General features: G+C 43.1%; 1 protein-coding gene across 2 annotated transcripts in view; it reads right to left on the reverse strand.

Annotated features, from left to right (window-relative positions):
* Positions 1-653: 653 nt before the first annotated feature.
* The window catches only part of ric1 (RIC1 homolog, RAB6A GEF complex partner 1), a 29,618-nt gene continuing 14,147 nt past the window's right edge, over positions 654-16,124 (reverse strand). Inside the window, exons 3-27 of one of the 2 annotated variants that reach the window (XM_008424284.2) lie at positions 15,555-15,634; positions 15,053-15,160; positions 13,243-13,388; positions 13,023-13,159; positions 12,498-12,586; positions 11,472-11,560; positions 10,215-10,359; positions 10,074-10,122; positions 9,102-9,278; positions 8,804-9,010; positions 8,568-8,606; positions 7,577-7,687; positions 7,409-7,498; positions 7,156-7,316; positions 6,372-6,510; positions 6,167-6,283; positions 5,685-6,092; positions 4,579-4,890; positions 4,268-4,426; positions 3,848-3,984; positions 3,472-3,752; positions 3,172-3,384; positions 2,915-3,092; positions 2,614-2,802; positions 654-2,284 (exon numbers count right to left, since the gene is read on the reverse strand). In XM_008424284.2, coding sequence (XP_008422506.1) covers positions 1,969-2,284; positions 2,614-2,802; positions 2,915-3,092; positions 3,172-3,384; positions 3,472-3,752; positions 3,848-3,984; positions 4,268-4,426; positions 4,579-4,890; positions 5,685-6,092; positions 6,167-6,283; positions 6,372-6,510; positions 7,156-7,316; positions 7,409-7,498; positions 7,577-7,687; positions 8,568-8,606; positions 8,804-9,010; positions 9,102-9,278; positions 10,074-10,122; positions 10,215-10,359; positions 11,472-11,560; positions 12,498-12,586; positions 13,023-13,159; positions 13,243-13,388; positions 15,053-15,160; positions 15,555-15,634 — 4,077 coding nt within the window. In that variant the 3' untranslated portion in view covers positions 654-1,968. Of the gene's footprint in view, positions 2,285-2,613; positions 2,803-2,914; positions 3,093-3,171; positions 3,385-3,471; positions 3,753-3,847; positions 3,985-4,267; positions 4,427-4,578; positions 4,891-5,684; positions 6,093-6,166; positions 6,284-6,371; positions 6,511-7,155; positions 7,317-7,408; positions 7,499-7,576; positions 7,688-8,567; positions 8,607-8,803; positions 9,011-9,101; positions 9,279-10,073; positions 10,123-10,214; positions 10,360-11,471; positions 11,561-12,497; positions 12,590-13,022; positions 13,160-13,242; positions 13,389-15,052; positions 15,161-15,554; positions 15,635-16,124 lie in introns of both variants that reach the window. The other variant, XM_008424283.2, reaches the window with a different exon arrangement.

A 16,124-nucleotide genomic window follows, 5' to 3' on the forward strand; every position in this document is an offset into this window, starting at 1 on the left:
AAGTAGAAAGTCCCCATTATTAAATCTACTTAAGTAAAGTACAGATACACGAAAACTGTACTTAAGTACAGTAACGAAGTACTTGTACTTCGTTACTTCCCACCACTGAGTTTGACAAAATGTAAAAAGTTGAGCTCAACAAGGCAAAAATGTTCATTTTAAAAATAATTTATTGGTCTGTATGTACACGGGAAAAAAAAAAACATAGTAGAAAACTGAACAATGAGTAGAAAAGACAAAATGTACAAGAGTCGTCTTTACACTGCATTCAGGATGTCTGCCGCCTCAGAGCAAACAGGCAATACTTTTAAACTGTACACAGCAGGGAGGAAGCCACGGTCGGCTGTCCACCCCGTCACCCTGCAGCGAAGGGAAAAAAACAAACCCATAAAACATCTGCAATATTCATTTCCGTGGGAAACCGTCTTGGATTCTGTCAGCATCAGTTTCGAGTGGCGTTGATTTGGGTGGATGGGTCCGAGGTTCGGTTCCCTCTGCATAACGACTATCGAGTTTCAACAGAAGGCCTCTGGACGTCGGAAGTCTTTGGTTCGTCGAGTTTGACTGTTTTCAAGTCTGATAAAGGTCGCGGCGTAGTGTGTGGCTATGGAGGTTGATGCCCGCTGGAACTGGATTCAAATTCACGGCAACGCTTTTTTTTTTTTTTTTCTGTTCTGAGACGGGATTTCTGACGACGGGAGAGTTCCGAAGCAAACCGCCGCCTTGAGAGCCGACGGTTTCAACGCAAGCGAACCTACAGACTGTTTTGGTCTACGATCAAGAGAAAATCACAGGAGGTGGAGAACATTAAAAACATAAAGCTTAAGTAACATTTCAAATGCATTGCACATTATAACACTGCCGAAACCCTTTTTAGTGCCTGTGGTTGACAGCCAACGCACCAGACTCATTATTTAAGCTCATTCTCAGTCATAAAAACAAACCTCCACTCTACTATATTAATGCCAATAAATAAACAGCAATTATGAGGACTAATACGATAAAATCAGTTCCGAGTGATCACAGCCGCCCGTCATGCTAATACGTAATGAAGACGGACGGGGGAGAGCAGCAAACTCACTGCACCGCTGGAGAGGACGAGTCAGATCAGTTCCCTTTAGTTTACACTGCTGCCTCACTGTTAACACTGCAGGGGAGGAGGGATTTACCACAAACTGACAGAAACAGACACAACAAAGCAGCTTTATGAGCACATCAGTGACTGGATGAATTATTATCATTATTATTATTAAAAGCTAATTTGGGTTCTGCTTTATGCCCCGTTTGCTTGTATGGAAGTTTGAGAAAACAGCCGACAGTTCAGGGAGCTCAGGATTCTGGTACCTTTAACACCGATACCCTACTGAGACAATACTACACACCAGAGCCACGATGAACTCGGGTGATTTTCACAAGGGGGGAGAACTCCAGAGTGATAGAAGTTGGTAGAAAAATAATCTCGCTGGTCCAGTTATTTAAAAAGGTATGAAAATATCCTAAAGCGATGAGGTATGGAAGGATGAACCTCCTCGTGCTGCAGACTCAGACACAACTCATGGTTTCTGAGCAAAGCTTTGTTCTGCAGTCTGCTAAGTAATGTAGCATGATGTTCAAACTCTTTGAATTTACTGGAATGAAAGAAAGAAAAAAAAGCCTGGTGCTTTTCTGTGCTGCTCTGCAGCTTCCAAACACCTCCAGGAGTAAAAACTGACATAGCTGACCTTTTTCCACACACACAGCACATTTTGGTGAAATGCTATAGAATGTCAGAGCCTAGCTGGTAGCTCAATACGCCTTGAATAAAAGGGCGGATTTAAAGATAGAATAATACTGACTGAAGTAAGAACCTGGAGGGAGAGGAACTTTCTGTGCGCAGACATGCTGATGAAAACTCTAATTCCAGTCAGCAGCTGCTGCTTCCTCAGTCTGAAATTCACAGGTTGGAGTCCCAGGATCCGGCGCTGGCGTTCAGGACAAGGTGCAGTCGTAGTTGCCCTCCTCCTCTCTCTGCTCCTCCGTTTGTTCAGGCGGAGAGTTTTCGGGCGGAGGGCGGGAAAAGACTCTGGCGGGTTCGAGCGCGGGCAGCGCCAGGCCGAGCGGAGCCGCCCCCCCTCTGCTGTCCTCGGGCCGGGGGGCGGCGGCTCCGCCCGGGCCTTCGGAGGCGGCCAGCTTGCAGCTGTGGCTGGCGGGCTGGAAGGCCTCGGGCTGCACCTGCTCCGCCGTCGAGTCCAGCAGCTGCTGCAGCTGCGGCTGGATCAGGTTGAGAAACGGTTTGTACCCCAGGCTGGAGAGTGGAGAAAACAGGAACGTCAAACTTAAGGCTTTTTAATGCCACCTTGAATAAAATTTAAGACATGATTTGATTTGGGGAACTTACTGAAAATACCGATATAAATATTTTATTACAGAAAAGTATAATATTGTTAAATACAGTCAAATATGCTTTATTAAGCCCAGCAAAGATAACTTTTCTTATTCTTTACAATTATACACTACTTTGTATTAAAACTCTTCAAAATACTCTGAAGTTTGTAGTTGTGATGTGTCGAAATGTGAAATATGTAACTTGTAATGAGTAAATCTGCGAGGTGCAGCCGCTGTCTGAACACCCACCAGTCCCTGGACGCCCAGGCATCAACGGCCAACAAGCCGTTCCGGAGACTCTGTGACGTCTCCGGAGGGACCTCTGGACTGTCCAGGAAGCTGATCACCTGCTTGATGACGCTCGCGTCCCTCAAGATCAGACCAATCACAACACACCACTCCAAACAGCCCGCCTCCATGAACACGTGGAGGAGGTACCTAAGGGACAGACGTCAAAACAGAGCTTCTGGTTTAAATCCCACAAATGTTTTAACTAGAAAAAAAGAAAAAACAAAACAAAAAAAAACAGACAAAAATCTGAGCTTCTCACCTGAGCTGCACCTGGGACTTGTGCGGGCCTTTGTTGGCCAACTCCATGGAGATGTGCTCCAGCTCGGCCTGACTCAAGCTCAGAGTGGATGAGTTCTCATCGACCATGGTCCAGTCGCCGTCCACCACTGAGCTGGTCTCTGTGAGGTCTGTAGCCGAGCCGACGCTGTACTCCTCCACTGAACGCAGAGACAGACATGAACAGTCAGTGCCTGGGGTTGTTTTTTTGAAAGCAGGCTGACAAGGATCGATTTTTACCTTTGTTAGTTAGCAGCGACAGGAAGGCGTCGTGCATCTGCGGTGAGTTTTGGTTGGAATGAGCAGACGAGGCTGTGTCCGCGTCTTTGGCGCTCTGCTCGAGCCCGTCCATCCAGGTGTGGTTGGCGGTCGCGGCGGAGGGCGGGGCCGTGTCCATGTCGCTGTTCAGCAGACTGTCTGCAGACTGAGACTCCAGCAGCTGCGTGCTCAGCACTTTGAGGAACAGGGGGTGCGGGGGACACAAACGATCAACAGGAGCGAGAGGAAGCTAAAACCCAGCTAAATTTCCCGTCTGCTCACCACTGCGACAGCGTCCGTTCTTCAGAGGGGAGCTGAGGCTTCCCACGGGGATGACGGGGAAGGGCCAGAGGAAATCTTTGTGGAGCTTCTTCAGAGCCGAAACGAAGTCGTCGACCCGCGCCACGCGGTTTCTCTCGCGGCACAACCAGCCGATGAGCTCGAAGCCCAGCTGGGCGGAGAAGCATCCGAGGTCACGGAGACGCACCTGCTCCAGGAGGTGGCGGGCGTGGCGCCACAGCATCATGTCGATGTACATGTTCTCTGCACACTCCACGTCCCGACTGAGAGCAGACACCACACACACTCACTGAAGTGACGACGGCCGGATGGTAAAGGTAAACATCTGTTATTAAGCTAACCCATACTGGGTCCGTACCCTTTGGCAGACGATCCGCTGGGCATGCTGAAGGTCTTCTGCAGGTTGAACTTTCCCGTGGAGATGGAATCTGCAGACTGAGACAAGCTGATGCTGCGATTTCTGAAGAACTCAAAGCCGCCGGTTGAGCTGGGTTCCTGAAGAAATCATGGTGTTTATTTCCATGTTCAACTTGATAAAGATGTGATTCTTATTGTCATGAATAGTTAAAACTGCAAGGAGAAGGGAAGATTTAATATTTTAATCTGGGTTTGTACAGCTTTCTCACAGTAAAATTAAAATATTTAAGAATTTCCAGGGCTCCTGTGAACACCGTTTTATGTTTTTAGATCATCCGTAATTTTGGCAAAAAAAACCCCCCAATAAAAAACAGTATGATTAAAGAAAACTATAATATCATGTATGATTAAATTCTCTGACCTGAGTTGATGGCGTTGGGGGCGGAGACTCCATCTCTCCTGAGCCAATGGCTTTGAGGAACCGGATCATGTGCCGACACAGGTCCCACTTGCCTTGCTCCAGAGCCGTGTTGAAGAGAAGAGTGGCGTGCTGCCGGCTCACGGCTGGAACCTCCATGTTCTGGAGGTGACAAGAGAGCAAACATAAAAAAAAAGAAAAAAAAAGTTCTATTTCATCCCTACTGATCCGGGATTCACAGAACCGTGGGGTTAGGTACCTAACTTTCGTTTTAGTCTAAATGGGAACTGGTTAGGTTTTTCCCTCTTTCTCACCTGCAAGATGATCAGGTAGGAAGCTGCTGTGTCCAGATCCTGAGCCATGAGGCACTCCTCGAACAGGTCTTTGGGGTTCCCCACGGCTGCAAACAGGTAGTTCCACAGAGCGTATTCGGTCTTCCGGGCACAGTGGACGATGGTCTGAAGGAAGAGGGGGAACTCCGTAATGAACTTGGCCACGGTGGGAAGCAGAGGGTCGGGAATGGGCTCCCGTGAGGTCGCCTCTTCTTCCAGCACCACGTGGACCATCAGCTCCAGGACGTGAGGGAAGTAGGGGAGGGTGGCACATGACTGAGCCAGCATCAAAGCCTAGAAGTTGAGGGGGAAAAAATAGAATTTAAAAAATGAGTCCTATGTTAAAATTTTTCCAGCTTTTCAACGCTTTGCTTGCTTGTTGTATTGGTGGGAATTCATTGTATCGTTCATCTTTCGTCGAGATAAATTTCTTATTGCAATAAGACTTTTGATTTCTCTTTGTCACAATAAATTTCAATTAATGATGTTTAAAATCCCCCAAAACTGTCTGTATTGTCTGGTCTGTTTATTTTACTACTTTCTCCATTGTTTGTTTAACAAGCGCATCAATAAATTTAAAAATATGATTAAATGCAGCTACTATGTGCGGTTTTGTGATAGAAATCACACTTCTTTAGAAGAACCATAATACAAATTTTATATTTTCAAGAGCAGTGTTTGTGTGTATGGGGCTGCAGTTGCTGTGTCATATCCTCACAGCCATACAGTTACCTAAAAAATTAAGTAACAAATAGGTCTTACTTAACTAAGTCCACATCGCCTGCCCCTAGTTCGACACTGTGAAGCTTACCGGAAAATTCCCTGCGCTGTACATAACCATCCCTACCTGCAAAGAAAGACGTGTCAAAGCGAATGAGGTGGCTATTGATGTTTATTTAATATCTGGGAGCCAGCACGGACTGAACGCCTTCATTCACTTCCTCCATTGCTATTATAATGGGAGAAAACCCAGATGGAGATGTGAAGGGAGATTTGAATCGAGCGGATTTGCATAGGAAGGCAACAGTCAGGCTAGAGTTTTCCCCATAAATTGATCCAATCAGAAGCCCGGGTAAAAACAAACAAACCTGTTCGCCCAGGTTGCGAACCAGCAGCTGCCTCAGGATGTGGTGGAGGTAGATCTGGGAGGTTCTCTCTACTGTGCAGTAAGGAAACAGTGCCACCAAAGGCTCAGAGGAGCCCTGCAGTCCGTCGTACAGTACGGTCTCATTGGTCGCCCCCAGCACCAGGGCGTCCTCAAACAGCACCGCCAGTGGATAGATGTTGATGTGGAAGGGCAGCATAATGCGCCTGGAGAGGAACGAGTGCGGCTTCCGGTGGTCCCTGGGGAACAGCGGCAGCCAGACTTTCATTCCCGCCTCCCCGCAGGACAGCCACAGGGCCTCCAGCAGGTGGCGCTTCTTCTTGTTGGAGCGGCAGGTGGTCCACACGTTCTCCACGCACTGAGCCAGCACCACCGGGGGGCAGAACGGTAGCTGCAAGACAAAAAGGAAAAAGGTTAGGGGATTGTATTCGGTGAAAATGAAAACGGAGAGAAGTTTGTACTCACCAGCTTCTTGTTGACGGCAGGCGTCTCTTTGTCTCGTACCTGTGGTCCCGATCGGTCCCTCTGCAGCATGATTAACTGGCCAGCCAGATTCAACATGATGCTCTCTGCCATGCAGGCCTGATATGGAAACACACACACACACACAGAGATTGTCATACCTCTGGTCCCAGCTTATTAAGCGTGGGTTTTAATGTGCCGTCGTTACCTGCTGTGGTGCTTTCAAAGAGATGCCAGTCTCTGTGCGCACCGATGTGAGCGTGACCGAGACCACGAGAGCCGGATGAGGGATGTAGCGAGACATGGACACCTCCTGCAGCAGCTCCACGCTAACCGACGGGGTTGGACTGGAAGAAACAAAAACACATGTTGAAAGTTATGAGGGGTGCTTTTGAAAAACGCTTACATTTAGTCATTTTTAAACAAAAAAGAAAGCAACGATCGAAATACTGATAGTGATGCTGGTTTTCCTCGAGGTTCTAAAGTGGGTTCTCTCCCACATTGATTCAAGTTGGCAGTATACAGATAAAATCTGCTTTGATTTGATTGATAAGATAATGTGCAACACAACTATTTACCTTGAAATTTCTACTTGAATGGCTTTTAGAGTCTAGAGGGCAACATTCAAAAAAACAGAAATCAAGAAATAAACATCTGTAATTTTTTTTTTTCACCAGAGGGTGGAGGCAAAATTTCAGCAGAAAAGATTAAACTAAAGCATCTTAGCCAGATGAAAAGGCATAGAAATCATGTGATCTGGGTTTTATGTCAAATGTTCTTACTTCAGCTACATCACAGGAAGGGACTGATCAGACATTTTAGACCAAAAAGAGAAATTGCTGCACAAATGGCCAAAAAAATAAGGAGCATCGATTTAAAAATAGACAGTTTAGTTTCGGCACACCAGGAACATTTTGTCCAGAAAATGATCCAACCATAAAGAAATTTGATGCGATTATGAATGAAAGAAGATGAAGCTCAGAGAGTAATACCCGTCGTTCCTCCTCTCTATGCTATAGAGGCAGATTGAGCAGTCGGCTCTGAACAGGATGACCATGTCTTTGAAGACGTTGAGCAGCAGCGTGTCAGAGTGGAGCTTGGTAACCGAGGCGAAGGCGTTGTCCAGGTTAGATGATCGCTGATAGAGCCTCAACTAGGTAGATGAATCAGTCGCCATAATGAGACAAAAAGAACTTCAGACACAGAACTGAAGGGAAATAATGAGGCCAAGTCTGCCACTGTCACCTGCTCTTGCTGGTCTGTGAAATTGTAGCATGCCACCACCACAAGGTCTTTCCACCAGGCAAGACCTCCTGTCACAGTCATGTTCTGCTCCTGCAAACAAACACAGTTATTTTCATCTCGTCTCACAAGTTTAATCTATTACGCAAAATGGGACGAGTGTCTGCTTACCTGAGTGATGTTCCCAAACAGCTTCCATTTCCTCGTGAATAAGGAGTAGTGTGCAAAGCCCCGCCTTCCTGCGACAGCCATGCATTGTCCTGCTGTGTCTATGGCTGCAAACTGCAGACACACAACAGTAAAACGTTAAAAAGTGTTGGAAAAAAAATTAGGGATGCACCAATTTCTGTTTTCTGGCTGATCGCAGATCTTTAAAAAGCCTGACCTGACGATTCCCATTTTGGCCGATAATTGTTATTTTTTTTTGTTTGAAATATTGCTAAGAGAGTCGTTGAGTTGGCAACAGTGGAGTGACAATGCCCTGCAAACGTCAGTAAACTCTCTCTCACTGCAAAGCAACAAAAGACAGTGGTTGATTTTTAGATTTTTGCGGCGGTAGATAAGATTAGCTTCACATGCAAATGTTTTGCATGCCACACAATTTTATTCAGCTTCTCTCCCAGGTTTGAAGATACAGAGATTTTATCCCACATGATTCTTTCCAAAAGAGATCCAGCCCAATAAAGTCTGTGAACATCTTTTTTCACATTTTAATGTGCAATACTCTGTACATAATACTGGTATCTGTTGCAAGGCTGTAATAATAACTGTTCTCCTTCAAGGCAATCACGTTTAAATCAACAGAACAATCTAAAGAGGGATTTAATTAAGAGAATATTTCAAGTCAACACACTGCTGTGTAAAGGCACTGCAAGAGCTATAAATCATATTGAAATCTAACTTATCAAAAAAATTATGTCCTTGTCAAACAAACAAACAAATTCAATTAAATGGATATTGTTTAGCTGTGGTCAAGGAAGCTGATGAAGAAAGAATACATCTAACTCCACCAAGGAATACCATGGAACAAAAAGGATCAACATCCTGAAATCCTAAAGTTAAACTTCAAAACAATGAGCTTTAACACAATATAAAAGTCTAAAGATGCACATTGATTGACTTCTAATATTTATTATATTAGCACACTCACACACTCACTCACCCGTATTGGCCAGTTGCTCTCAAGGTATGTGCTGTGAATCTAAAGAAGAAACAAAAAGACAGTGAACTAAACTTCATGCTGAGTGGAGCCAATTTAAAACTGCAGCTGGTGGGGCGGGAAAACACCAATTACATTCCGCTGGAAAGAACATAACATAACACGATCTAATCTTATGTTTCAGAACAATTAAATATGTTTGCTTGGATCCTGCTTGCTGGTTACTTTCACACACTCACCTGGACCACGTGCCAGTGCTTGTGTCCCAGTAAAGTGCTAAGTCCCTGAGAAAGAGAGGAGTCTGGGTTGGGCGGGTGATGCATCGGGCTGCCGTCCTGCGGGTGCAGGTTTGTGTGTACGTCAGAGGTGCTGTGGATTTGTCTGGGGTCCCCACAGGTCAGGTAGAGGCGGTCTTCTCCGTGGAGCAACACCTGCTCCTGGTTACTCTGTACGGTCGACGAAGGAGCAAAGAAAGCATGAATGTTTGATGCGACCGCGTGTTTGTGCGAGGGCGCTGCGGACAGGTTGTGCTCTCACCGTGCAGGGGTTGACTGTGAGCGCGCTCTTAATAAAGTGGAACTGCAGTATCCCAGTCTGCAGAGAAGGGTGAGGAGGAGAAATCATCTCCACGTCCTGCTCCTCGTTCTCCTCCTGCTTTCTCCTCTCCTGTCTGCTTGGGATCACCCACAGGTGGTAGCCTTCTGCTCCCCAGCTCTGGTGAACAGCACATTACCCATGTTAGGAACACAGACCATCATGTAAACTACACATTATCAAGACTTCCTTATTTTCTTTTGAACGTTGCCTGCTTTGACTAGTGCTGAGTCAAAACTTTGTAGAACATATTGCTGCAATTACAGCTTTGAGGTTTATTTTTTCCAACTGGAAGTGGGAAAAGTTTATAAATATTGTCTGAATGTGAATTTTTAAATTGTGAAACAAGTGTATTTTAGTCCGCTTTCTGAAAATAGTGTACAATAAAAGTACACTATAGTTTGTAGTTGTAAAAAAAAAAAAAAAAAGAAATTGGGGAAGAAAAATCTAGTAAGGACTCAACCTGAGAAGTAGATCATCAATCAGTTGATCATCTACTGTGTGGGAAGGTTTTGGTTAGTTATTCTTTTGGAATAACCTCGTTTGTGGTGTTAGGTACTGTTCTATGCCACTAGACTAGAAACTAAATACACAAAAAGTATAAAAAACATAATCAAAACTAAAACTCAAAGACATATAGATCTAGATCGCTTTGGATGACCTGAAATTCCCAGCTGCTCAAGAGGACAACAAGGAGAAATGACAGACAACTCCAGATTTTGCACTATACTGCGTTTTTACATAATCACCTACTAATATGTCCACAGTTATGTCTAAAAATGTTTTTCAGGATCTGAGCTACCTTTGCTCCACTTCACAAGAAAATAATTCACTACCCTTAGCATTACTCGGATGTAAAAATAAAATCACAACAAAGCATTGCATTTCATTTTTATAAAAAGCAGGATCACATACCATAGAGCTTATTTTAAGTGGGTCCTTCTTTGTGCCATCAGAATGATGCCTGAGGAGATATCATACGAAAAAAATGCAAAGATATGAAAACTTTCACCAAAAAAACCCTCAAAACAAAGCAGAACTCTGTGTCCAACTCACGCAAAGTCCTCTCCCAACGTGCAGATGAGATGTGCTCCGAAGACACTCCACAACGACAGACCGCCACACTCCCAGGTTACCATGACAACACTGTAGTCAGGTGACCAGCAAATTAGCTTGACGGCGCCGGTCTTGTTATAGATGTCTAAACGGTAAAAAGATTCAGAAAATGTACTTGCGGGATTACTGTGAAAAAGCTGCAGTGAAGCGTTCTCGGTATTCCATCTCATTTATATTTGTTTGTTATTTCATATTTACCCGTTGTTGTATCAAGAAACTTGAAATGTGTCAATTAGCTACTCAAAATTGGAACATTTGCAAAGAATGTCAAAACCAATGAATGGAATCTTAAGCAGAAGCTCAACAACGTGTTTTGAAGACAATATTTACAATATTTAGTAAGAGAGATGAGGATATCATCGACATTTGAATAAAAAGTATCCACCTGTTTGGAGTTTCTTGTTTTCTTATATTTTTCTTATCTTTTCCATCTTGAAGCAAACCATAAAGCTCAGTGCTGAGGCAGGCTTACATTCAGCATTTATCATCTGATCTTTGATTAATCAAAAGGTCAAACTTAGATCATTTGAAATCCCCAAAAATGACAGCTTGTCATATCGTCATTTCACAAATATTACAAAAAAAAAAGAAAAAGAAAATCAAGACCTTATTTGAAATGTAAACTGAACAAAGTTCAAAATCTTTGGGTTAAGAATCCAGAAGTAACAGCATCTAAAGGACAAAACAAGCAGAACATACTTTAAAAAAAAAATAAAATTTATTATTATCCCTTCAAGCAGACTTTTAAGTGACTTTACATGAGACAGAGAGAAAAGCTGCTGTGAAAGGATCTTTGGTGGTAGTTTGATGCAATTTACAGGTTTAGGCTGCAGGGTTCTGAGCCACTTGTGTTGCTGAGTCATCTGGCTCTGCTGTGTCCAAAACTCATCTGTGCACTTTGATCAGAAGCATTTCAGCAGTGGCTAAATTTCTATCCTCCATCAAACCCCTATACTCTGACACATGCAAACAAGATGCAGAGAAAAGCGGCATCACATCGAGCTTGAAAAGACAAGTGAAACAGTTTTTAACAGGATAACATAGAGACTAAGAAAGAGATTAGCCCACCAGGGGGCGCCGTGTATTTACACTGGATACAGAGCATCTGAAATGCTGTAATTTTAAAACGACACGTACTGATGCATTTGTTAAGGGTAAAAAGCAGGTGAGATGTAACGGACAGTGCAAGAGTGATACCTGGGTAGTGTTTTGGTGTGAGCTCCAGTTTGTGGGACAGCTGCATCGATCCTGTCGTCGTGTCGATCATGTAGACCAACACTGAACCACTGCAACATAGAACAGTAAAACTCATTTTAATCAGATAAAGTGTTGTGACACAAAAAGATCAAAGTGAGTCTGCAAATTACTGAACGCACACTTTCTTCCACAACAGCTAAAACAAAACCAGTTTGTCTCCTCCGAAACTCTCCTCTGTGCTGCTTCAAATCAGACAAAAAAATAAAATAAAAAAATCACCTGATTTAATCACCATTTAAATGTGATTTTTTTTCTTTTTTTTTTCTGCTTGTTCTTATTCCGTATAGTTTTTGAGTAAATCAATTGCCGCTGCACTTGGAGGTACTCTGGGGAAAATAAGAACTTTTCATGCAGCCGGAAGGAGTTTGTGTGCGCCATCAAAACAATAATACCATAATCATGAGAGTAACTTGAAAGCTAAAAAAAATCTAACAAAGAAAAACAATCAAAGACAATTGCCGGTGAAAGTCAATAAATTCGTTTAGCCTTCAGACTGGCTTGAATAACTTTTTTGCCCCAGTTAATGAAAACTCCTGTCAACATTGCATTTTGTATTTATGAAGGTCATATATGATGTATAAAATTTGTTGGATGATCTGAAACATTCCACAATGTGGAAAAAAAAACTAACAAATTGTATACAGCAACGTATTTTTCAAGTATTTTTTCACTTTAACTTTCTACTTTAAGAAAGAATTCAGTGCAACACAATACGAAGAGTGTTGTTCGCAGAAACTCGTAAAAAAATATGTCTAGTTCGAAATGGTGAGGAGAGAAATTTCTGCCAGTCCAACAGATTTCCTGACGAGCACACACGAGGTAGCCTCGGCAAACACAAACTGACAAATTTTCGCAGTGGACACGCACCGCAAGGACAACAATCTCACTGTAACGCACAAATGCAAGTAAACACGCCCCGCTCCACACCGTGAAAACACAGACAGAGTGTGAGACAGTAGCACAGACCTGGCGCAGCCAAAAGTCATCAGCCTGTACTTGTTGTTGACAGCCACACAGGTGCCGTCCATCACGTCTGCTGCCCAGACTCCCTGCAGCTGCTGGACACACACAAGAAAAACTCAGAAAATACACAAGAAAAAAAAAAGGCAAGTTTTATAGAACAAAGTACATTGATCAGAAGTATGGAAAACGTAATTATTTTAGAGCTGCATAGCTTGTGTTTGACCACGGTTTTTAACATCAGCAGCGTGAGCAGTCGGTTTGCGGTGACAGAGACGTGAACCTGAGGGGGATTTAAGTAGTAGCTCATCGGATCAGGCAGCGGAGGCGGTTACAAGCAAATCTACATGAAGGCAGGAGCTGGAAGAGATTTATGCAGCTGCATCATGCTGTTTTAAAGAAAGCTTTGGGATGGCACTACACTGCCTAACAGAAAATAAGCCTCTGTTTGGTGAGACAAGCGACGAAAGCATAAAGAGGGAATTGTTTTGATGGCATTAGAAAGTGATCTTTGTGAGCGAAGGGCCTTACATCTGCTGTGATTGAGCTGCTCAGCGGCGTGATAAAGCCCAGGCGGCCATCGCTGAGGACCACAGCGAAGCCATCTAGGGTCAAACAGTACTCCATGCTACGAATGTAGACCCCCTCCAGGTCCAGAGATGGACCACCTACACACACACACAAATATGCAGCACACTTAAGAGTCTGGAATGAAATGCTGCTGTGATGTTTTTAAAATCGTTCCTCCAACCTCGAGCGGACTGCAGGTCTAATGAAAAGGGGATTGTAGTGAGGCAGATGGCCTTGCGTCCATTGCTGCCGAGGCCATCCCAGTGCAGGACGTGGAGGTATCCGTCTGCCGTGCAAACCAGCAAATCCTCCTGCAGAGTCTGAAGACTGAGGAGACACAAAAGAGGAGAAATTTGCTTTTTGTATAAAGTAAAGAACAGCAGCAGACAAGTCGGCAACAAGAAGAAATGGGGTAAAAACAGTGAGCCATTCATCATCCAGCTGTATCCCGACAGTTTTACGGACCAGCTGTGATGTAGCTGCCACTGCCTCGTCTCACTGTCCTCTAAGACACACGGGCACAAACAGGCCTGTGTTTGTCCCTGTGGTGTGCAGCGTTGTCTGTAAAAAAAAAAAAGACTAAGAGGGCAGACTCAACACAACGGGGAGAAAGACGAACGGAGACAGCGGGGAAATGACGAGGACTAAAGCCCACAGGCGCTGCGGACCGATTGTGGAGGAGGTAAAGTTTTTTCGCTGCAGCTTCACAGTGGGAGACACCCACTCATCTCCTGTACAATCAAGCTGTGCCTGTGAAATGCCAAAGCAGAGCTCTCATTCAGATGACTGCCCTATAATCTTCGTCAAGTGGAAGAGATTTGGGAGAGGAGAGACGGAACGGGGAACTGACAAAAGGGGGAAGCTTATTGTCAATCAGCAAAGAAAAGAGAAAATGTATAACAGAGAACAAGGTTTTATTTGATATAATTGTTTCTCTTTAATGACATGTTTTTAAATGCATCTATTCAGACTTGAAAATGACGGGAAAATTATTATTATTTTTTTTTCAAAAACAACTTTGGAATCCTGCATGTAAAATTAGAACTGCAAAAACTTAGAAGTTTAATAATTCATTTGTTGATATGTTATCTATTAAATGAATATAAATTCCAAGTATGTTTTACTAGAAATAGAGTAATTTTAATTATAATTAACCATTTTCAATGATCCTTTATTTGTTTTAAGTTCCTGCAGAACAACGTTTCTCTGCAATCACTTGAAAAATGCATTTGTTGAGCTGGATTATTATTTTAATTTGAATTTGTAAAAAAATAAAATAAAGCAATGTATCATTTTCTTTTCACGTTGCAATCACGTGCTAAAATCTCTCCAAAAAATTTATATAGACATAAAAAATATTAATACTTTTCCAAGGCGCAGAATAAAACAATTTTGAAATAAACCCTTTCTTAAAAACTTAAATAAAAAAAATTGTCATGTTCCAAGTAGACAAAATATCATCAAGTTGAAGACAACGTGAAAATGAAAAGCAGATTCTTCAGGGACCCTGACAAGCCACCAGCCTCATGTCAGCATACAACAAAACAAACTGCTTAGCTGGAAGTCTTGTCAGAAAATTTGCATCCTCGTTTGAATCAATTATAGTCCTGACAATATTACCCATCAATCACTCTGCTTACTTAGTTCCCAACCACTGGTTCGTTCTTTCAGAAGATTTCTAAGTAATTGTAGAAACTTCTCAAGGCCTACTCTGGCCCTCCACTGGAGGGGAGAATCACAATGTGAAGCTAAATGCCTCCCATTAATCCGAATTCAGGTCAATGACCCTTGATAAACTGATAAAGGGGAGAAGTGAATGCAGAATTGAACATGCATACAACCAGTAATTTAAAGAATCCACTTGAATTAAAGAGTTAATCTTATTTGTGAGCTCCAGTGTATTTTCTTTACGTTTCTTCAAACAGCATGTCTGTAGTCTCAGGCAGACAACAAAAAAAAAATGCAGACAGTGATTCAAAGAAAGTGTCTACCTGGTGATAGGAGCCTCCAGGTCCACAGGCTTCTTCATCTCCAAAGAAAGAGCGGGGGCGCATTGCTCCTCTTTGTAACCTGGAGTCACTTTCACACGAGGGCTTCCTCTGTGGAAACGCAAACAAGTGGTCCAATTAACCTTCCTGAAAACTTAACTATCCAGAAACTCCACAGTGAACTTGTTTTCAACCTTTGTGTCTAACCAGGATGGGGGAACATGTTCCAACATGCCCAGTTTATCAAGGCATGCCGTCGTAGAAAGCGGCACACACAATCCATACACAATAAACTGCATAAAAGCTACATGAAATGTGCATGGAAATGGGAAAGACGGTGAAGAAAGGGAGAAAACACACATACCTCCTTACATATAAAAATAATTAGCAGCATTTTGCGCACTCTCGAGCAATTAGCTTAAAACAATTGACCTTTTCTCAAAATTGCTCTGGACAGCAGCTGCAACATTCATATAAATCTGCTGTGAATGTGTGCATCACTTACTTTGGATAGACAGGTTCGTAAAGATACTTTTCCTCTCCTCCACCCAACACATCAAACAGGAGGATGTAGCCATTGGCGGTCTGAAAACAAAGGCAGAAAGACAGGAAGTGTTTTTCTATTAAAACCCTTTTCAAAAGGTGGCACAAAAGTTTTTAGATTTGTTGAACAGAAGTTTGAAAGCCATCTACAGTAGAAACTACATCTAATGAGTCACACGCAGTCGGCCAGTGTTGAGGTTTTAGTTCCTTTTGAGGCCAATTCAGCTCAAATTAAAAACTGTTTAACTGAATTTTTACATTTGACCCAAAAGTCACTGTCAGTTTAATGGTTACATAACATAGTGTCACCTTTGGTCTTTTGGCTGCAGTGTGAGGGATTATGCAATGTTTTCACATGAAAACTATTCCTGCATCTGACCAGCTCCTCCTTTCTAGTGTTATCTGATCCTATGACCAAATAACAAAGATGCTGCAATTGAAGAGGTGTCACTTCAACTGATTTTAAGAACAAATCCCTAATCATTGTGAGCAACTGGAAGAACAAATGGGAAGAAGCGTGAATATATATATA

This window comes from Poecilia reticulata, linkage group LG12 (assembly GCF_000633615.1).
Source record: "Poecilia reticulata strain Guanapo linkage group LG12, Guppy_female_1.0+MT, whole genome shotgun sequence".
Lineage (NCBI taxonomy): Eukaryota > Metazoa > Chordata > Actinopteri > Cyprinodontiformes > Poeciliidae > Poecilia > Poecilia reticulata.